Here is a 23,677-nt window from a genome sequence, read left to right as displayed (position 1 = left end):
TGGAGGAAAGGTATATTTTTTGAGATATCTGAAAATGTCTTTATGCTACTCAACAATCTGATAGTTTGGCTGGGTGTAGAATTCTAGATTGGAAGTAGCTTGCTCTTAGAATTTTGAGGAGGTATATCATATGGATAAAAGCTTATACTATACAATCAGATAGCTTGGGTTCATGTCTTACTTACCAGCTGTGTGGCTTGGGAATGTCACATAACCTCTCTGTGCCAGTTTCCTCATCTAATAATGGGCATAATAATCTTACCTACCTCTAGAGTTATTGGGAAGAATAACAAAAATAAAGCACTTAGAACAGTGCCTAGCCCTTTTTCTTTTTCTCTGAAAACTTTACTGATATTCTCTTTACCCTAGTATACCAAAATTTCACAATGTTGTGCTTTAGTGTGGGCCTTTTCAAAAGTCGTGCTGGGTTCTTGGAAATCTTTTTAAATCTGGAAGGTTGTTCTTCGGAGAAATTTTTTTTTATTATTTCTTAGACAAGTTCCTTCTCTCCAGTTTCTCTGTTCTTCCTTTCTGGAGTTACTGTTATTCAAATTAATATCAGGGTCAGGGCTCACAGGCTTGATCTTTATCTCTAACTTTTTCTTCTCTATTTCCATCTCTGTGTTTTTGTTCTACTTTGAGATATTTATGCAACTTGATCTTCTAACCCTTCTATTTGAGTCTCCTGTTTTGGCTCTCATTTTCTGTTTTTAAGGGCTTATTTTGTACCCCTGAATGTTTCTTTTTTAAATTATTAGTATTATATAGTTTCCTATTCTTGTTTCATAGGTTTCATATCATTCTTACCTATCTTAAAATAGTATATTTTTTGAAATTTTATTTGCTTTGCTTATACTGGAAATGGTTTCCTCGGAAATGTTTTTTTTCCTATTTGTTTGTTTTAGTCTCTTTCCTTTTAGAGGCTTTCCTCAAATGTCTGGTGATCCTTGGCTGTTCTTTTATATTTAAGAAGGAAGTCTTAAACAGTTGCCTGGAAACTCTGTGCATGAGTAATTTAATTACAGGTGATCTAACAAGGACTGGACCAGTTTTCAAGAGCCCCGTGGATGTCAGTATCTGTAGGTGTTTTGTTCTTAAGCAGATTAGTTTCACAGAGAACAATCTTTCAATCTTATACCTTGGGCTAGGGGTGTGTGTATGGGGGGGGAGGGGGGGCGGCTATGCATGTCTAAGCCTGATTGCAATAGCTTCAGGAGCCAAGTCGGGGAAGGAGGTAAGGGTCTTTATTTTAACATGCTTATTTATTTAACACATGAACTTTACAGTTAATCCTCCTGTTTAAGTACAGCACTTCATTTTTTTTTTTTTTTTTGCGGTACGTGGGCCTCTCACTGTTGTGGCCTCTCCCATTGCGGAGCACAGGCTCCAGACGCGCAGGCTCAGCGGCCATGGCTCACGGGCCCAGCCGCTCCGCGGCATGTGGGATCTTCCCGGACCGGGGCACGAACCCGTGTCCCCTGCATCGGCAGGAGGATTCTCAACCACTGCGCCACCAGGGAAGCCCCAGCACTTCATGATGTGAGCTATGAGTCTGGTGTCTAAAGTCTCCAAAGAGTAAGAGAGGAATAATTTGCTTGGTCAAGGATATCCAGGGTCAAACTGCTCCTGTAAAGGTTCAGCCAATCCTCCTGTTGTCTGCTCCACTGTATACCCCTGTTTTCGAAGATACATGTTGCTTCCATTTCCTGAACCTTTTTGGGAGCATTTTGGTAGACTTATCAGCTTGCTTCTTACTGCCTTGCTTGTGCAAGCTTGGTGTGTTAGTTCAGGCTCTACAAAAATTATATGCCAAGAAAGGATTGGATATGCAAGAAGTTTACTGGGAAACTACCTGTAAGCCAAAATGAAAGGAGAGGGAGCCAAAGGAGGCTGGGAGAGCCATCACAGGTTATGCAGGTCTAACTCCTTCGGAGGAGAAAGGGTAGAAAAAATCTTAGATTAAGGTACTCTTCCAAGAAAGATTTGGTGAGGCCTATTGGGAGTCCTTGAGCCAATATGGGCCTTCAGAGTCCCATATCTCATAAAAATGATCCTGCCTTAGTAGTCCTGCTGCTTTTAGTAATGGCTGAGAGTAGCCTGTGGGAAGCATGGTATTGATGGAAACACAGTGATGGATTCATAGTCCTGCACCTGGGATTGTCAGTCAGTCGCAATCCCTGGAATAAGAGATTGAGGGTCACATCTTAATAGCTGTCACATTTGAATTTCAGCTTTCTCTGATCTGCTAACTTTGTCCATTTACTTTCTACCATCTGAGATTTTGTTTACTTACCTAGTGTGCTGTTGCCTCCTCTCTCATTCTTTTTTTAAATTTATTCATTTATTTATTTTTGGCTGCATTGAGTGTTCGTTGCTGTGCACCAGCTTTCTCTTTTAAGACTTCATGAGTATGTTTCTCTATGTTCATCCCAATTGCCACTTGGAAGTCAGTTGCGGCGAGTGGGGGCTACTCTTCGTTGCAGTGTGCGGGCTTCTCATTGTGGTGCCTTCTCTTGTTGCGGAGCACGGGCTCTAGGCATGCCGCCTTTAGAGCACAGGTTCAGTAGTTGTGGCACATGGGCTTAGTTGCTCCGCGGCATGTGGGATCTTCGCAGACCAGGGTTTGAACCCGTGTCCCCTGTATTGGCAGGCGGATTCTTAACCACTGTGCCACCAGGGAAGCCCTCTCATTCTTTTTATCTTTGTGTGTCCATGTCTTTTTAATATGTTTATTGAAATATTAGTTTGGCTTCAAGAGGTAGAAGAGAAATGCATGCATTTAGACCACCATGTTTAAATGGAATTAATGGTTTATTTATTCACACAGTTGAATTATGATTCCCTAAATCATTATAAGCATTTATTTATTATAGCGTATGAATCTCTGGTTATCCTCTCCTACAATATAGCCCACTGTGGACACATCATGATCACCATTTGAAACTTTATGGGAGCAACAAGAGCTAAGGACAAAGACATAAGCAGGGGCCTGTTCATTGTGGTTCTCATTCTTTTTTTTTTTTTTTTTTTTTTTTTCGGTACGCGGGCCTCTCACTGTTGTGGCCTCTCCCATTGCGGAGCACAGGCTCTGGACGCACAGGCTCACTGGCCATGGTTCACGGGCCTAGCCGCTCTGTGGCATGTGGAATCTTCCCGGACCAGGGCACAAACCCGTGTCCCCTGCATCGGCAGGCGGGCTCTCAACCACTGCACCACCAGGGAAGCCCCTCATTCTTTATTGTACAGAGTTGTGGGGGAGGAGAGTGAGGGTGGTGCTTGTTAAAAGCACTACTTGGTCTTTGGCCTCTTTCCGCAGTGGGTCCAATCTAGTAGGTATGGGGTATGGGCCAGGGACCTCTTCATAAAATTAAGTACTGTAGTGATTCTGAAAAGCTCCAAATGGACCAATAAGCCACATCTAAGGGGAATAGAGTTTGAGTGTAGGGTAGGAGACCTATAGTCAGATATGACTGAATTTTAGTTTTAGAAGAAGTTTTGACCATAATATAAGGATGAGATTTGAAGGCTTTTGCAATAACCTGGACAAGTTAAATGATGGCCTCAATTGACTTCCAAGTGGCAATTGGGATGAACATAGAGAAACATATTCATGAAGTCTTAAATAATAGAATCAGATAACCTGGTTAATATTTGAATATCTTCTACATGGGAGGTTTGTCTGTTTTCCCCAATTAATTTACTTATTTATTCAATCTTTTTATCGGTATATTTTTTCAGCTCTTTTTTCTCTCTCCTCTCCTTATGGTATTCCCATTATACATATGTTAGTCTGTTAATGGTGTCTCATATTTTCTCTGAGGCTCTGTTCATTTTTTCTTCATTCTTTTTTATTCTGTATTCTTCAGATTGTATAATCTCTATCAATCTGTCTTCAAATTGCTGATTCTTCTTCCAGCTCAAAATCTACTTTTGAGCACCTCTAGTAAATATTTCATTTTGGTTATTGTACTTTTAACTGTAGAATATAAATTTTGTCCTTTTTTATAATTTCTCTTTACTGATATTCTCTATTTAATAAGACATTGTCATAACATCTTTCTTTAATTCTTTAAACATGAATTTCATTTACTTCTATGAATATATTTATACTAGCTCCTTTGAACTTTTTTGATAAGTCCAACATCTGGGCCCCCTCAAAGGCAGTTTCTATTTTCTGCTTTTTTTTTTTTTTTTTTAACATGTACAAGGGTCACACTTTCCTGTCTTTTGTAAATCTCAACTTTTTGTTACAGCAACTCTGGATACTAACACCCCTCCCACACTCCAGGGCTTGTTGTTCTTGTTTGGTTGTTTATTTGTTTAGTGACTTGCCAGTTCAGTGCAACCTCTGATGTCTCTCTTCAGAGGGAGCAGCCTTGAGAATGTGCACAACCTTCCTGACCATTAGGAATGACTATGGCTTTAATTGGGCTCTCTTTGACACTCTCTTCCCCTAATCTCCCATTAAGATGGTCGACCTCTATTGGCATCACACTGTACTAATTGCTAGTGATTGCTCTGTTGTTTTTGACAATGCCTTGTGGTATAACTTGCTCCATATTCCGTTGAGCCCCTTGTCAGGGGAAGGGTTTACTAGTCTGTGAGGCTTGCCATACATTCCCCTGAGCAGAATCTCTGCTATGGAGCAAGAGCTGGGTGGAAAGGGGAACTCCTTCTCACTGTCTGCTCTACCCAGATCCTCCCTATGGAGCAAGGCTGTACAGGATTTTTTTTTTTTTTTGGAGGAGCAGGGGTGAACTGGTGCTCCCTCCTGGCTGCTACTACCACTCAGTATGGATCTTCCACATCAAAGCCATTGTTCACCAGATGCTAAATGTACTTGGACTAGTTCTTCAGCCTAGGAAGTTGAAGGAGATGGGAGCTACCACTGGGCTGCCGAGCCCACCTCTATGGCTCTCCTGCAGCACTGAGCAGTGCAGGACAGGGGGACTGACTGTACTCTTTACCAGCTGCCCCACCTGGATAATCTGTATTTAGCTGGAGTTGGGAGTGGGAAATAGGTGCTGCCATCCAGCTTCTACCACCCACTCAATATAGGCCTTCCACAGCATGGAACTATGGAAAATGGGATTTGCCAATGTTTACCAGTTGTGAAATCCACCCCAAATAGCTCTTCTATCTCAAGGAGCTGATCTATACACAGCTGCTGAGCCACTTGGAACAGTTCCTCCTCAGGCAGAGCTATGGGGCCACAGGTGCAGTCCCTATCCTGAATGCCACAGCCTCCCATTGTTCTTACGGAGTTTCTGTAGATTTTATTGAATAAGTTCTTCTCAATTTGTTGTAAGCCTTTTGATCAATCTCCAGAGACTTTGAATGATTGTTAGTTTTGACCACGTTAATATATGTCTCTCCACGGGGGAGGTTTCCCTGCGCTCACACAGCCGTTCTGGAAGCCCTGCCTAGTCATTGTATTTTTAATGATTCTGCACCTTACAGCAAACTAGTTTTTCAAAGTTGTAATCAGGTGACTTGAATTGAAAGGACTAAACTGAGAATTTTTTGAAAGGTATTAGGATTTTATTACTGAAATTTGCTCTGATTGAACTTTAAATTTCAGCTTTTAGAAATAATACAAATAGCTTATCTATAAATTTCATCTTCGGAATTGAGTACTTGTAGACCTAAGAAGCAGTATAGCAGAGTGTTTAGAGCATAGGTACTGGGACCAGACTGCCTGGGTTCAAATCCTTGCTCTGCACTTCATTAGTTCTGTGAATGAGTTACTTAACTGCTCTCTGCCTCAGATTCCCACATGTGTAAAATGAGTATCATCTTCCTCTTAGGGTTGTTGTTAGAGTTAAATGAGCCCACACATCTAAAATACATAGAGTCTGACTCAGAAAATGATAGGTGATGGTTACTGCTCTTGTTAGACATGTCAAAGGCAAATAATCTTCTCATCTGTGTATTATATTATGAAGGCTAATAATATTATTTTCTATAGCCAGAGATCTTGATGATATTATTTGTCTAACTAGCTATAATATGATCTTTAGTGTCCTCTAGTGGAAGAAAATTAGATGTGCTCTTTTTTTTAACAACTTTATTGGAGTTTAATTGCTTCACAATGGTGTATTAGTTTCTGCTTTATAACAAAGTGAATCAGTTATACATATACATCTGTTCCCATATCCCTTCCCTCTTGCGTCTCCCTCCCTCCCACCCTCCCTATCCCACCCCTCCAGGCGGTCACAAAGCTCTTTTCATAAACCTACTTCTTTTGGAATTATGTGATCATTTAACCTAGTACAATTACTCCTAAATATATAACCAAAGGCAAGATCCATGTATATAAATGGCCTTAAGAAGTTGTTAAAATTTACATGGAACTTTAAATCTTAAGTATTCTTTCAAGAGAAGACTTTTTTGGCCATGTAACTTACAATGTTAAATAATATAGTACATATACTCTACAGTGACATAGAAATGTTAGACATACATTACTTTTGTTTTAAGCCAGTGTACTCAGTAGTGGGAGTACCTTGAAGTTTTTCATTTTAAGTTGTGGTAATACAATATACAGAATAACATTAGCACCCAGTTATCTGCACATAGATGGCATTTTTTGGTCATTCTCTGAAAATGCTTTAGTCAGTATGTATATGCTACCTGGAGTAGAGTGCCTCAAATTTTGTAGAGGAGCATGGGACGGCTCCTTTACTGTCCCATTTCTTAACACTCTCTGATTCAGTGATATATATGTGTGTACGCATCTGTATCTATATCTATATCTATATCTAGCTATCTATATATATATATGAGACAGAAGACGTAATAGACGTTGGCTGAGTGAGTTCTGTGTGCTTGGTGCTGCCTTCCATCAGGGTTGGCAAGAATATAAATCACTAGCAGTAGTACAGTTTGGGAAATGCTGAAATACTGAGGTGTGTATAGGGGCTGTTGTAAGATCACAGCGGGGTATGCCTACCTCAGCTGGGGAGACTGTTGAGGAGAACTTTGAGGCAAAGTGTGAGTAGAATTTTGAAGAATGAGTTGGTGTTTTTCAGCAGAGAAGGAAGCATACAGAGTATCAAACAGAGGGAGCAGCATTTTCAAGAGCACAGAGAGCATGGGGGAGGGGGAGGGTGGAGTGGGTGTTGGTAGCTGCAGGTAGTTCAGGATGGGAGTCAGGGAGGATTATGGGAGAAGTTAGAAAGGAATGTAATATGTGTGACAGCCTCCCCCCAACAAAGGAAAAGAAAAAAGTAAACCTAAATTACTTGACTAAGAAGCAGGAGAACTAGGTTCCTTTCTCAATTATGTTGCTAAATAGCTCTGTGGACCCCAGTTAAGTTGTTTGACTTAAAATCATTTTTAGAAGGCTTTCCAAGCGGAGCTGAGGGATTATAATGTCTTGGTATATAGAATGGAGAGCAATGAAGTTTTTGGAGTAATATGGTAATACCTGTTTTATTTTATTTTATTTTTTAATAAATTTATTTTTTAATTTATTTATTATTTTTGGCTGTGTTGGGTCTTTGTTGCTGCGCGCAGGCTTTCTCTAGTTGTGGCAAGCGGGGACTAACTACTCTTCGTTGCGATGAGCAGGCTTCTCATTGCAGTGGCTTCTCTTGTTGCTGAGCAGGGACTCTAGGCACATGGGCTGCAGTAGTTATGGCACGCAGGCTCAGTAGTTGTGGCTCACAGGCTCTAGAGCTCAGGCTCAGTAGTTGTGGCGCATGGGCTTAGTTGCTCCGCGGCATGTGAGATCTTCCCGGACCAGGGCTCGAACCCGTGTCCCCTGCATTGGCAGGTGGATTCTTAACCATTGTGCCACTAGGGAAGTCTGATAATAGTTGTTTTATTTATAAAACTATGATGACAGTTTAATGAGTAGAATGAAAAGAAAGAACTGGAGGTAAAGAAACCCATTAGAAGATCTTTGCTGTGATCCAGACAAGAATCCACGAGGGCTGAAGCTAGGATAAGTGCAGGAAGGGGCAAATTGTTTTGACAGGTGTTGCAGAAATAGAATGGGCAGGTTTGGGCAGCTGCATATAGGAAGTGGAGGGAAGTAGTAGCTGGTGTGAGGATGACTCCAGGAGTTGTCTAGAAGAATAATGATGCTGGTAGTCAGTAGGTCACACACATGCAGCTATGTGGATTCTGTTTTACTTTTTATTTTAACCAGTGTCATTATTAGACACTTCAACTATACCTGCTTTTTACCTTTTTCCCCCAAATAATTCTTTGGTCAACTTCAGATTCAGTTCCTTATGAGCTATATTACGTGGTTTCCAAAAAAATTGTAGATGAAAAATTTCGAAGTAAAAGTAGGTTTAGAACTATGCAGTAGTGTGGTTTAGTAATTGGATGTTCATGTTGCCAACTTCTTGCCATCAAACTTGGTTTGATTGGCATTTGGTAAAGGTAGGAAAGAATTATTTCCACCAAAAATGGTCAAAGGGGAAGGAAACAAACCTTACTGTGCACATGCTCTGTGTCATGCACCATGGCAAGCACTTTCACATACTTTATTAATCATCCAGGGCTAACTGCAACCAGTATGGGAGCTATTCTCTTACTTTTTCCATTTTATAGATGAGGAAACTGATGTTTAGAGTTATAACAGCTACTAAGTAATGGAGATAAGATTTAAAGACAGGCCTTTTGACTACAGATCTGTTGCTCTATTATATCATAATGCCTCCGGACAGAAGAGTGTTAGCATTTGAAAGGATAGGTGCTAGATCTGTGGAAATAGGTGACCAACCATCCCGGTTTGCCTGGGACTGAGGGCAGGTTCTTGGGACACAGAACTTTCAGTGCTACAACTGGAAAGTCCTAGGCAAACTAGGATGTGTTGGTACTCTTTCTGGAAAAGTCACTTACATGAAATAAGCCATTATCTAGAATGACCTGAATAAGGAATTGTTTGTATTTGTTTCCCAAAATATTGAGACATGAAATAGGCCTTTTGTTACTAAGTGACAAGTGATTAAGTGAAGAGGGATTAAGGCCCTACCTGACTTCCTTCTCTTGTTTTCACCGGCTCTGCCTTGCTGGGATTGCACTAAACTGTATGTGGATCAGATGCTAGAGGCCTCTGTTTCTATCTCAATTTTTAAGGAAACGTATGTTTTACCCATTCCAAGTCTGATGAAATGGCAAAAGAGCTATTGAGAAAAACATCAAGAAAAAGGTAGATTGATTGTAAATGTACATTCTTTAAAGAGTAAGGAAATACATATTCTGGCATTCAACCTACAACAACTAGGGAAACCCCTTAGCATAAATATAAAGTATATTTATTTTATGTGTGTAAACATTATATTCCAATAAGTAAACAATTTATACTGTTTTGATATCAAGATGGGAAACAGGAAATTGGGCCACATGGAATGTCCCCAAGAGAATGTTCTGTAATTTTTCAAAAAAAGAAGAAAAGCACACTTTGTGATAGTTTCATGCATTTCACAGAGCTAGGCTTGGGGTAGAAGCTAAAATAATATGAGGGATTTACTTACTTTTTTATCTAAGTAATGGTTATCCTCAAATTGTGCCCATTATGTGGGTGTATAAGGAGGCACTAGCTTCTATGGCTTTCCGGTCTCAACAGTGCTCTTGTGGCCACCATGAGATGGGTTAGATGATTATCTGTCATGATCTTGATCCTTGGACATCAGTTTCTAGATCAGTCCCTTGGGCTTTTCCTTCCCTTAAATTTTACCACAAAATCTTTATCACTATCACTGTAACAGATTTAGAAAATGGTTTCTGGCCAAATAAGTTAAAAATTGCTGATATAGAGAGCTTCCACTTTTTCAGATACTTAAGTATGCTACTTCCTGGTTTTGTAGAAAAGATTAAATGAAGATAGTTTATTCTAAGGGTAAAGCAGTGTATTATTTACTTAAAATTTTATTAAAACAAGGAGAAATATGGCCTTTTCAGAATTCCCCATGTTTCCTTAGTCCAGAGTTTCACTGTGTACAGAAAGCATCCTTTCCTCTTTGCTACTTTGAACTACTATCAGTGATTCTACTACTATTCTTTGAAGCTGCTTGATGAGTTTTTTAAAATTAAGATTACAAGGCAAATGATGTAAAGGTACACATACCCCTTAGCCATTTGCAGCATCCATATAAATCTGGATTTGGGCAGTAGACCAACAAAATAAAATATAGAAATAATTTTGGCAGTTGAGGTCATGAGTCTCCAGGGTTATGCATAATCCCGAATATCAAGTTGTTATTTATCAAAACTATTAGCTAGTTGTTTTTTTTGTTTTTGTTTTTAAATTTATTTTTGGCTGTGTTTGGCTTCGTTTCTGTGCGAGGGCTTTCTCTAGTTGTGGCAAGCGGGGGCCACTCTTCATCGCAGTGTGCGGGCCTCTCACTATCTAGGCCTCTCTTGTTGCGGAGCACAGGCTCCAGACGCACAGGCTCAGTAATTGTGGCTCATGGGCCCAGTTGCTTCGTGGCATGTGGGATCTTCCCAGACCAGGGCTCGAACCCGTGTCCCCTGCATTGGCAGGCAGATTCTCAACCACTGCGCCACCAGGGAAGCCCTAGCTAGTTGTTTTTATTGATCGTTTTCAAAATAAGTGTCATACATTTGTACTTAGTTTTTACTATAAATCTGTTTTTTTCCTATCGTGAGATTTGTTTACAGGATTCTACTGCTGGATGCAGGAAACTCATATTATTAAAAAAATGTTATGATACTTATTTCACTATGCCATAGAGAATTTTGGCCTCAGTCATTCTTTTATTTGTATATTAAACACTATAAATTGCTTTCTGGGGAGAATTTTGGTCCTGCTGGCAGTATTTCCTCGGCATGCCCCATTCTGCAGAAAGGAAGTGTGGGAGGAAGTGGGTAGTAAGGAAGCCCGTCCTACCACATATCCTTGTTGAACTCCTCAGCTGGAAGTAAATAAAAATAGAAGGTAAATAAAGGTGTCCCCTGCTTTGTTGAAAGTTCATGTCACAGCACTTTGCTTTTACAAAAGACCTACATTAGTACCTGTTTTCACTAACTGAAAAAAAATCTGAAGAGAATTTTTGCTTTTATGAAAAAAGATAATTGCTTCTTCACTTCATGTCATTTTGGCATGTAGAAGGTTTCATAGAAACACTCTACTTTCAGGTAGTGGGGGAAACCTGTGTAGATAACATATTTAGGAAAATGTGAAATACAAGATATGTGAATAACGTTTTTTTAGTTAGACATATTAGTTGAATTCCTATCTTATTGCAATAACTTTTTTCTTTTTTAAACTTTATTGAATAAAAATTTATTTAAGTGTACAGTCCAAAGACATAATATATATACAATGAGGTTTTTTTAATTAAAAAATAATTTTTTATACAGCAGGTTCTTACTAGTTATCCATTTTATACATATTACTGTATATATGTGAATCCCAATCTCCCAATTCATCCCACCACCACCACCCCTCCCCCACCACTTACCCACTTTGGTGTCCATACATTTGTTCTCTACATCTGTGTCTCAGTTTCTGCCCTGCAAACCGGTTCATCTGTACCATTTTTCTAGGTGCTACATATATGCATTAATATGCAATATTTGTTTTTCTGACTTACTTCACTCTGTATGACAGTCTCTAGATCCATCCACATCTCAACAAATGACCCAATTTCATTCCTTTTTATGGCTGAGTAATATTCCATTGTATATATGTACCACATCTTCTTTATCCATTCGTCTGTCGATGGGCATTTAGGTTGCTTCCATGACCTGGCTATTGTAAATAGTGCTTCAGTGAACACTGGAGTGCATGTGTCTTTTTGAATTATGGTTTTCTCTGGGTAAATGCCCAGTAGTGGGATTGCTGGGTCATATGGCAATTCTATTTTCAGTTTTTTGAGGAACCTCCATACTGTTCTCCATAGTGGCTGTATCCATTTACATTCCCACCAACAGTGCAAGAGGGTTGCCTTTTCTGCACACCCTCTCCAGCATTTGTTGTTTGTAGATTTTCTGATCATGCCCATTCTAACTGGTGTGAGGTGATATCTCATAGTATTGAGCTGCATGAGCTGTTTATATATTTTGGAGGTTAATCCTTTGTCCGTTGATTCCTTTGCAAATATTCCCTCCCATTCTTAGGGTTGTCTTTTCATCTTGCTTGTAGTTTCCTTTGCTTTGCAAAAGCTGTGAAGTTTCATTAAGTCCCATTTGTTTATTTTTGTTTTTATTTCCACTACTCTAGGAGGTGGATCAAAAAAGATCTTGCTGTGATTTATGTCAAAGAGTGTTCTTCCTATGTTTTCCTCTAAGAGTTTTATAGTGTCTAGTCTTACATTTAGGTCTCTAATCCATTTTGAGTTTGTTTTTGTGTATGGTGTTAGGGAGTGTTCTAATTTCATTCTTTTACATGTAGCTGTCCAGTTTTCCCAGCACCACTTACTGAAGAGACTATCTTTTCTCCATTGTATATCCTTGCCTCCTTTGTCATAGATTAGTTGACCATAGGTGCGTGGGATTATCTCTGGGCTTTCTATCCTGTTCCATTGATCTATATTTCTGTTTTTGTGCCAGTACCATACTGCCTTGATTACTGTAGCTTTGTAGTATAGTCTGAAGTCAGGGAGACTGATTTCTCCAGCTCCGTTTTTTTCCCTCAAGACTGCTTTGGCTATTCGGGGTCTTCTGTGTTTCCATACAAATTTTAAGATTTTTTGTTCTAGTTCCGTAAAAAATGCCATTGATAATTTGATAGGGATTGCATTGAATCTGTAGATTGCTTTCTGTAGTATAGTCATTTTCACAATATTGATTCTTCCAGTCCAAGAACATGGTATATCTCTCCATCTGTTTGTGTCATCTTTGATTTCTTTCATCCATGTCTTATAGTTTTCTGCATACATGTCTTTTGTCTCCCTAGGTAGGTTTATTCCTAGGTATTTTATTCTATTTGTTGCAGTGGTAAATGGGAGTGTTTCCTTAATCTGTCTTTCAGATTTTTCATCATTAGTGTATAGGAATGCAAGAGATTTCTGTGCATTAATTTTGTATCCTGCAACTTTACCCAATTCATTGATTAGCTCTAGTAGTTTTCTGGTGGCATCTTTAGGATTCTCTATGTATAGTATCATGTCATCTGCAAACAGTGACAGTTTTACTTCTTCTTTTCCAATTTGTATTCCTTTTATTTCTTTTTCTTCTCTGATTTCCATGGCTAGGACTTCCAAAACTATGTTGAGTAATAGTGGTGAGAGTGGACATCCTTGTCTTGTTCCTGATCTTAGAGGAAATGCTTTCAGGTTTTCACTGTTGAGAATGATGTTTGCTGTGGGTTTGCCGTATATGGCCTTTATTATGTTGAGGTAGGTTCCCTCTGTGCCCACTTTCTGGAGAGTTTTTACCATAACTGGGTGTTGAATTTTGTCAGAAGCTTTTTCTGCATCTACTGAGATGATCATTTGGTTTTTATTCTTCAATTTGTTAATATGGTGGATCACATTGATTAATTTGTGTATATTGAAGAATCCTTGCATCCCTGGAATAAATCCCACTTGATCATGGTGTATGATCCTTTTAATGTGTTGTTGGATTCTGTTTGCTAGTATTTTGTTGAGGATTTTTGCATCTATATTCATCAGTGATATTGATCTGTAATTTTCTTTTTTTGTAGTATCTCTGTCTGGTTTTGGTTTCAGGGTGATGGTGGCCTCATAGAATGAGTTTGGGAGTGTTCCTTCCTCTGCCATTTTTTGGAAGAGTTTGAGAAGGATGGGTGTTAGCTCTTCTCTAAATGATAGAATTCTCCTGTGAAGCCATCTGGTCCTGGCCTTTTGTTTGTTGGAAGATTTTAAATCACAGTTTCAATTTCATTACTTGTGATTGGTGTGTTCATATTTTCTATTTCTTCCTGGTTCAGTCTTGGAAGGTTATACCTTTCTAAGACTTTGTCCATTTCTTCCAGGTTGTCCATTTTATTGGCATATTGCTTGTAGTAGTCTCTTAGGATGCTTTGTATTTCTGCGGTGTCTGTTGTAACTTCTCCTTTTTCATTTCTAATTTTACTGATTTGAGTCTTCTCACTCTTTTTCTAGATGAGTCTGGCTAAAGGTTTATCAATTTTGTTTATCTTCTCAAAGAACCAGCTTTTAGTTTTATTGATCTTTGCTCTTGTTTTATTTGTTTCTATTTCATTTATTTCTGCTCTGATCTTTATGATTTCTCTCCTTCTGCTAACTTTGGGTTTTGTTTGTTCTTCTTTCTCTAGTTCCTTTAGGTGTAAGTTTAGATTGTTTATTTGAGATTGTTCTTGTTTCCTGAGGTAGGCTTGTATGGCTGTAAACTTCCCTCTTAGAACTGCTTTTGCTGCATCCCATAGGTTTAGGATTGTCATGTTTTCATTGTCATTTGTCTCTAGGTATTTTTTGATATCCTCTTTGATTTCTTCAGCGATCTCTTGGTTATTTCGTAGCGTATTGTGTAGCCTCCATGTGTTTCTCTTTTTTTCGGTTTTTTCCCTGTAATTCATTTCTAATCTCATAGCATTGTGGTCAGAAAAGATGCTTGATATGATTTCAATTTTCTTAAATTTACTGAGGCTTGATTTGTGACCCAACATGTGATCTATCCTGGAGAATATTCCCTGCACACTTGAGAAGAAAGTGTAATCTGCTGTTTTTGGCTGGAATGTCCTATAAATATCAATTAAATCTCTCTGGTCTGTTGTGTCATTTAAAGCTTGTGTTTCCTTATTAATTTTCTTTTTGGATGATCCTTCCATTGGTGTAAATGAGGTGTTAAAGTCCCCCACTATTATTGTGTTACTGTCGTTTTCATCTTTTATAGCTGTTAGCAGTTGCCTTATGTATTGTGGTGCTCCTATGTTGGGTGCATATATATTTATAATTGTTATATCTTTTTCTTGGATTGAACCCTTGCTCATGACGTAGTGTCCTTCCTTGTCTCTTGTAACATTGTTTATTTTTAAGTCTGTTTTATCTGATATGAGTATTGCTATTCCAGCTTTCTTTTGATTTCCATTTGCATGGAATATCTTTTTCCATCCCCTCACTTTCAGTCTGTATGTGTCCCTAGGTCTGAAGTGGGTCTCTTATAGACAGCGTATATATGGGTCTTGTTTTTGTATCCATTCAATGAGCCTGTGTCTTTTGGTTGGAGCATTTAATCCATTCACGTTTAAGGTAATTATCGATATGTACGTTCCTGTGACCATTTTCTTTATTGTAATGTGTTTGTTTTTATAGGTCCTTTTCTTCTGTTTTGTTTCCCACTTAGAGAATTCCTTTAGCATTTGTTGTAGAGCTGGTTTGGTGGTGCTGAATTCTCTTAGCTTTTTCTTGTCTGTAAAACTTTTTATTCCTCCATTGAATCTGAAGGAGATCCTTGCCGGCCAGAGTAATCTTTGTTGTAGGTTCTTCCCTTTTATCACTTTAAATATGTCATGCCACTCCCTTCTGGCTTGTAGAGTTTCTGCTGAGAAATCAGTTGTTAACCTTATGGGAGTTCCCTTGTATGTTATTTGTCATTTTTCCCTTGCTGCTTTCAGTAATTTTTTTTCTTTGTCTTTAATTTTTGTCAGTTTGATTACTGTGTGTCTTGGCATGTTTTTCCTTGGGTTTACCCTGCCTGGGACTCTCTGCGCTTCCTGGACTTGGGTGGCTGTTTCCTTTCCCACGTTAGGGAAGTTTTTCACTATAATCTCTTGAAATATTTTCTCAGGTCCTTTCTCTGTCTCTCTTCTTCTTCTCGGACCCCTATAATGTGAATGTTGTTGTGTTTAATGTTGTCCCAGATGTCTCTTAGGCTGTCTTCATTTCTTTTCACTCGTTTTTCTTTATTTTGTTCCACAGCAGTGAATTCCACCATTCTGTCTTCCAGGTCACTTATCCGTTCTTCTGCCTCAGTTATTCTGCTATTGATTCCTTCTAGTGTAGATTTCATTTCAGTTATTTTATTGTTCATCTCTGTTTGTTTGTTGTTTAATTCTTCTAGGTCTTTGTTAAACATTTCTTGCATCTTCTCGATCTTTGCCTCCATTTTTTTTTTTTGAGGTGCTGGATCATCTTCACTGTCATTATTCTGATTTCTTTTTCTGGAAGGTTGTCTATCTCCACTTCATTTAGTTGTTTTTTGGGGGGGTTTATCTTGTTCCTTCATCTGGTACATAGCCCTCTGCCTTTTCATCTTGTCTCTCTTTCTGTGAGTGTGTCACAGTGAGTTTAAATATATACACTCTATTATCCCACAGAGTTCCTTCAGCTGCTAACATATACTTTTTTTAAGACTTTAATATTGAAAAGTAATTGAGGTATAAACTGATATATCTCCAATTTTCTTTTATAAAGTTAGGAGTACCATTTTGAAATAGGTATCTGGGTTTTATAAGAGTAAAATGCCCCCATCTTTTTCCCTTTTGTAAAACTCTTTTGGTTTACATTTCCCAAAATGAACAGCAACCCAGGAATTGTACCTTCTAGAGGTGTTTAGAACATTGTATTTCTACTTTTATCATGTGCAAAATATGATCTTAATAATGGTCCATCATATATTTGAGAAAAACTCCAATGCTGGAACTTTATGTTGTTTGGATTTCAGTCATCTCTGCCTTTTTCCTTTATCCATGTAATTAACATCTTTCTATTTTTATTAGTTGAGTTCAGAACACATTCTCACCAAATTCATGGTTGAGTAACTCCTTGAATAGATGACTCAGAGTTATATCTTGTAAGAGACAGATAATTTGGTTTCATTTTAACCTAATGTTGGTTCTTATGTAAGAATGTTTTGAAGCACATGTTCTTCTTTCAGGACATTTTAACACCTCAGAAGATAAATATTATAAAGATCATTGAATTGGTCACCTGTAATCTTTATTAATATCTAATTAATAAGCTAAATGAATTATAGTACTTCAGTATTGATTAAGAATGACCTGGAGTTGTTTTAAATGTAAGTCCCTAGGAAATAAATGACACTTTAGATAATTATTTACCAAACTCATCCTAATGAAGAGTGAGAAGGAAGACAAATAGTTCTTACAGCAGTTGGCTTTATTATAATTTCCTGCTGATAGTTGTTGATAATACATCAAATATAGTGTTGAATTTAGTTTAAATTTGGTATTCAACTGGGCAGGCTGCTTTAATAAATTTATTACACTTATGAGAACTGTAAATTCTTTGGGAAATATATTACCAAAACCCCAGTAATTTGTAAATGCTTAATGTAATCAAGATTGATTTTTAACTAATTTATTTGCCTATTTAAGAACAATTTACATCAGTCAAACATCCTCAATTAATGGTATGCTCCTTATTTTCTTTATCCACCTGAGAGATGAGATTTTAGGCCATAAGCTTGTATTAAATTGGCAAGAATTCAAAGAAATTAGAAGCTGCTTGGATTTCTGTTTGTATGTGAAAAAAGATAATAAAATGTGCTAGTAAAATGTGTAAAAGATCAAGGAAATAATGACTTTCCCATTAACCCAGGTTGGTGTGGTGCCCTGTCTGGGCCTCTGGTCATCCACTAGTTGAGAAGGTCAACTTTCTTGATTTATAGGAAGGTGGCCTCATTAAAGCCAACCTGACCTGTATTATTGCCAAAGGCAGCTGGTATCTTTAGTCTTCAAATTGGTTATTAGTTAAAGGTTGAGCTCAGCAGCAGAATTTGACTTGGCTGCTCTAATCCTTCCAAGGTTCTGCTTGGTTCCCTTTCTTAAAATATCACATGGTCATTAATTTCAGCACACCAAGGAAAAAATGTTGAGTCAATAATGACTTTCATTTAGCTATTTTGTTATTAATATTGATTCAGATGAACACATTAATACTTGTCCTAATTATTTTATGACTAGATTGGAACATTCTTTATGTGCATTTGGAGCCTGGGTCAGCTCTTAGTGCATTTTAACTGTTGAGTTTCTAACAGAAACTGGAAATTCTTTGGAAACAAATTAGAATACTTATATATTTATTAGTAAAAAAAATCAGTGTCTAATTTCTGATTATCACTGGTGACAGTGCAGCTGAAATATGCTGGTTCTTTAGCAGTCTTGATAGCTTGTCACCCAAGTCAGTGTTACCACATTAACACTCTTATATGATTGGATCTTAAGGGCACATATAAAAACTACATAGCCCCAGGACCCATTGTGGTATCATGTAGAGAGCACTGGAATTCAGTTATTAGCTCTGCTTCCTCTACTTACTACTTGTGTGATCTCAACCGCTTATGTATCTCACTGAACCCGGGGCCTCAGTTTCTTCCTTTGTAAAGTGAAACTAGATATACCTACAGGGTTATTATAATTATTAAATGAGGACTTACAGAGGAACACTTAAAATCCCAGATATTATGCTGCATAGTCTAAGGTCATTCAATAAATTTTGAAGGGTCCAAAGGGCTGCTATACAGTGGATGTTGACTACCCTTTTTGTGTTTGGTAGATTAAGCAAGATAAAACGATTAAAAACTACCAAACAAGTAAAGGATTTAGATTAACAATAGGGAAGAAATTCCAGATTTAGTTATTAAGTGATGGATTTGGGTTATTAAAAGCTGTAGAGTTTACTTCTATGGAAGTGCTTTTTAAAAACACTTCTGTTTGGACATAGACTTACAGACATAGAAAGCAAACTTATGGTTACCAGAGTGGGTAACAGGGTGTACGGGGGGGAAGAGATAAATTAGGAGTTTGGGATTAACATGTACACACTACTATATATAAAATAGATAAATAACAAGGACCTACTGTTTAGCACAGGGAACTATATTCAATATCTTCTAATAACCTATAATGGAAAAGAATCTGAAAGAGAATATATATATGTATATATTTATAACTGAATCACTTTGCTGTACACCTGAGACTAACACAACACTGTAAATTAACTATACTTCACTTTTTTGAAAAATGGTTTAAAAAATCTGTTTAGATTCTTTTTGGAATGACTGAATGACTTTACAGATAGTTGTGTAAGAAACGCAGAAGAACTCACAATTAAGAGGATAATAATTAAAGCAAGTCAATTTATCCAGAGCTGCACCATTCTAATTTGGTAGCCAGTAGCCACATGTGGCTATTGAGCACTTGAAATACAACTGCTCCCAACTGAGATGTGCTATAAGTATAAAACACACTGGATCTCAAAGACTTAGTACAAAAAGAGAATGTAACATATTTCATTAATACTTTTTAATGTGACTATATGTTGAAATAATAATACTTTGGATATATTGGATTGCATAAAATATGTTAAAATAAATTTCACCTGTTTTACTTTGTAATGTGGCTACTGAAAAAATTTTAATTGTATATGTGGTTTGCATTATATTTCTGTTGGGTGATGCTGAACTAAATCCTTATTGAATGATTCTGTGAAAGCTGACTCTTAAATTTGACCTTTAAATCTCAGATATTAAGGATGAGATTGTTGCTCCAATGCTAAGAATGTCAGAAAGCATTCCTTTCCTCAGTCACATTTGTAAATACCCAACTTATTTTTTTTTTTCTTTTGCTGTACACGGGCCTCTCACTGCTGTGGCCTCTCCCGTTGTGGAGCACAGGCTCCGGACGTGCAGGCCCATCGGCCATGGTTCACGGGCCCAGCCGCTCCGCAGCACGTGGGATCCTCCCAGACCGGGGCACGAACCCGTGTCCCCCTCATCGGCAGGCGGACTCTCAACCACTGTGCCATCAGGGAAGCCCCCAACTTATTTTTGACCCCATGGTCAAATTAGCTTGCTACAGAGTCGTGGCACTCTGAAAGTGGCATCTGACTTTTAAAAGGTAGCATGAAAAATTCTCCTATTCCAAGAACAACTAATAGTAAAATGAATAATAAATACTTTTCAGGAAAATTCTTTTTAAAACAGACCGTCTGAAACAGCTTTCCTAACTCTCCCTCACTTGAGGGGCAGACTGAAAGGTAGACCCTGGAGGACATAGTTGTTCTACTGTTGTCGGACAGCTCGAACTTCTTAGGAAACTGGTAGGAGTAGTAGTTCTCATGCCATATAGTGGGGCTGATTCAATTGAAGTGTGTTTCTCCAATTTTGATCAGAAGATCAAATATTGCTTTCCATATTACTAGTGCCCCTTTTAAAAGAAAATAAATTGATGAAATATAGGCACATAGTTAAATATAGGGGCACTAAACATAGAAGTAGATTATTTTTTAAATCTTTAAAGATTTCCCTGCAAAATTACAAAATGAAAAAATACAAGGAAGAGTGGAGGAGTTACCAGTCACTATAGATAAAGTAGAACTTCAAAACAGCCATGGTAACTGTGGGTCAGGTGACTCAAAGGAATGTTCTGAGCTAGTATCTATAAGCAGCCAGATAATCACAATTTCAAATCATATTATTATATTATCATCTACTTTCGAATTCCTTCCTAGTCTGCTTCATGAGCTGATTTGTAGGAAAATACTATTTTTAGTTTGCTATATCAGCAAGGAGTTAATAACAGTTAATACATACATCTTTAATTCACATTCACATCTAAAAGAAACATTTTGAGCTTAACATTCTTGGAATCCATAGTTTGAATGCATATATGGTGCATTAATGTTTTATAAACTGTGATTTTCTATTTGGGCTATTTAATACACCCATATAATTGATACTTGAATTATGGAAAATGGTGCCACAGCTATCCTAGATGTAGGCCATCTTTTGCATCATTGCCCTTATAAGTTCAAATACATTTTTATGTTGTTAGTTTTGTGCTATTCAATCAGTGTTCGGATTTTAGTCCCTGAAATGTCAGACCTGGTGATGTTTAAATTGTTTTAATCTTTGAAGGTAGGGTCCCCAGCAATCCTTCATTTTGAGGGTGGGTAAAGTGATAAGAGACTAGACCAGGAGCATGTTCAGCTATATACCAAGCAGACATGTGCATGTCAAAGAGAGGGGTCTTTAGAGCGTCCGTTTCTACTTATGATTTTTCAGTATGACAAATGTGGCACATGACAAATGGTGAATATGGGGGTTGAAACACACTGTAGTTACATAAAAGGGGCAAAATTTAAAATAAACTGAAAACAGGAGAAAAGACCAGTTTTCGTTGTGGCAAACACTAAATCTCTTTTTACTTGACTCCAGTGTCAGAGCACTGAATTAAAATCAGACATTTAGCAGAATAGGAAGAAATGGAAAGAGAGAAACTAAGGTGAAAACAGAAGATATGAAAAGGGTGACTTCCAGTAAAACGAGAAGCTGGAGATAAACATTAAAATGAGTACTAAAACTCCTAAGCTTTTCATAGAATCAGAAGGCAGAACAATCTTAAAGAGAGAGAAAAAACTGTGCAGGCATCTGATTTATGTCGTCTGGCTTTTCAGCCTGGTCCTCCAGCGCACTTGTCAAAAGCCTTCCCCATAGTTATGACTTCCGAGCGCAAAAGCCACACCTCTTCACACCTCTCGTCTGCTGGAGGTGGAGACCATGTTTCATTTGTCTCTCATTTCTTCCTTCACAATGAACACTGAAGCACCTTAACCCCCTCAGCCCCACAGTGCTGCACTCCACACAGTCCTTTCACATCCATTCTCTCATTTGAATCTTGTTGCTGCCCTCTTAAGTTGTAGACTGTGTAGGTCCTGCATGACCTATCACATAACCCATTTCATTTGCCGTAAGGAAGGCATTTTGTAGAGGTTAGCAGTCAGCCGGCAAGTAGTAGTGACAGGGGCTGGACTGGCACCAAGTTTTCCGACTCCAGATCCTGTGGGATTTTCATCACTGCCATTTACAAACACACAGTGTTCTCTTTAAAACAACTGCAAAAACAGACAAACAAATCAAACCTTCTTTGACCCTGCTATTCCTTTCTTATTACCAGGATCATGTCTAAACACACCATGGCATCATGGAAGGACTGACTTTGGAGTTAGACAGGCCAGGGCTCAAAACCTACCCCTTGTAATAGCTATGTGATCTTGAACAAGTTTCAAAGTCTCAGTTTCCTCATCTGTAAAATACCTACCTCACAGGCTTGTTGGGACATTAAATGACAATGACCATATTAAGTACTTAGACCAGTGAGAGATACGATAAATCTAAATTTATCATATAATTGTTGTCTGCATCCTGACTTTGAACCTGACCTCTCCACAGAATTTGATCTTAGAACATTTATGGTCTTTTCTGGTTGAATCTTACAGCCTTTTCTCAGCCTTCTCCAACTACTTATGCCTTAATTCCCCTTATTTCCTTGAGTTTCTTAATAATGTATTATTGATTCTTCCTTTTCTGGTGGCTTCTCTTTGTCATATTTACTGACTTCTTTTCCTCACCTATACCTTGTGTAAATTTTCTAAGGTTCCTTCTGCAGCCATTGCTCTTGTTGACAAGACTAAGTTGAATTAGCAAATCAGAGAGGAGATAATGTTATCTCTTCTGCTTTGTGCAATATATCCTTAACCTTCGTTCTTTACCTGTCTCCCTTCTACTTCCAAATATAAAAAGTGTCACATTGGATTTTATTCATTGGCAAGCAGGTAAAACTCAAGCAGTGTTAACACAGGAAGGCTTTAATTATCTCATTCCATGTAGACATGGCAAGTGATACCTATGCCTAAACTATTTTTGTGTGATGGCGATGATGATGATGATAATGATGATTAGCGTGACAATGAGGATATTAACACTTTTATTTTCCAAATAGTATTGTGTAACTTACACAGTAGTGTTACCTACATTATCTGAATTTGTTCTTGAAAATAACACTGTGGGTAGTGCCCTGAATTATCCAACACATTTTATAGATGATGTAAAAAAAATTCTGACTTTGACGCTGGGAGTAATGCCTTTTCTGTTTAACCATACTATCTTTTTGCCCCCTATCATGTAACTTCCCTGATGTGTGTCTATAAATGCTAGATTTTAGGCTAAAGAATAAACATCATATTCTTAGGCAATTTAGGGAAAACTAAGAAAAAGAAGTAAAATTCAAGACAGCAAATTGAGTTACTTATTAGCTGATCAAGAAAGAGTTATAAATTTTGAAACCTGTTTACAAGAGTTTGAGGAAAGTGTACTATTTACATTTCTTATTAATAAGAGCTGACTCTAATGTATATAGATTTAAGCTGGCAAGAAATATGAGCAAGTTATATTGTCAAAGATTTTAAAGGACAAAAAGTTAAGCTTAGCTTGAATGGGGGATTTCATCTCTATAGTTAGAGAAGTCTTCATGTTACCATAGATCACATCCATTCATTCATCATTCACTCTGATTGTCTTTTGATCCTACCTAACAAAATGTTATGTGTTTGTTTTGCAGATCTAAAGCGGGAAGCCAGTATCTGTCATATGCTGAAACATCCCCACATTGTAGAGTTATTGGAGACATATAGCTCAGATGGAATGCTTTACATGGTTTTTGAATTGTGAGTGTACATTCTCTTTTCCGAAGGGGCTGAAGTGGGTTTTTTTGTTTGTTTTAGGGTTAAAGTTTTAAGCAATGTTGATCTTAGATAATGCTGACGCTTTTCTCTTAAAATTTAAAAATACTTGTGAACTCATCTGTTTAGAAAGACCTAAAGTAATAAGAATAAAAGCAATATCTCATCTTAAGGTTCACAATGGCTAAGGAAGCAAAAGTTGGGCATATTCAGTTACCCTCACAGTTTTAGCCTACTTCAGAGAAGAGGAAATAGAGTTCAGAGGAATAGGAGGTCCCAAAATATAAAAT

General features: G+C 37.8%; 1 protein-coding gene across 6 annotated transcripts in view; it reads left to right on the top strand.

Annotated features, from left to right (window-relative positions):
• CASK (calcium/calmodulin dependent serine protein kinase) overlaps window positions 1-23,677 on the top strand; it is a gene marked incomplete at both ends in the record, with an annotated part of 397,099 nt that overhangs the window by 131,782 nt on the left and 241,640 nt on the right. For all 6 annotated transcript variants that reach the window (XM_079727526.1, XM_079727525.1, XM_079727522.1 and 3 more), the window contains one exon: window positions 23,267-23,372. In XM_079727526.1, coding sequence (XP_079583652.1) covers window positions 23,267-23,372 — 106 coding nt within the window. The remainder of the gene's footprint in view (window positions 1-23,266; window positions 23,373-23,677) is intronic.

The sequence above is a fragment of the Hyperoodon ampullatus genome (assembly GCF_949752795.1).
Source record: "Hyperoodon ampullatus genome assembly, chromosome: X".
In the NCBI taxonomy this organism is placed as follows: Eukaryota; Metazoa; Chordata; class Mammalia; order Artiodactyla; family Ziphiidae; genus Hyperoodon; species Hyperoodon ampullatus.
This window is presented reverse-complemented; position numbering and strand designations above follow the sequence as displayed.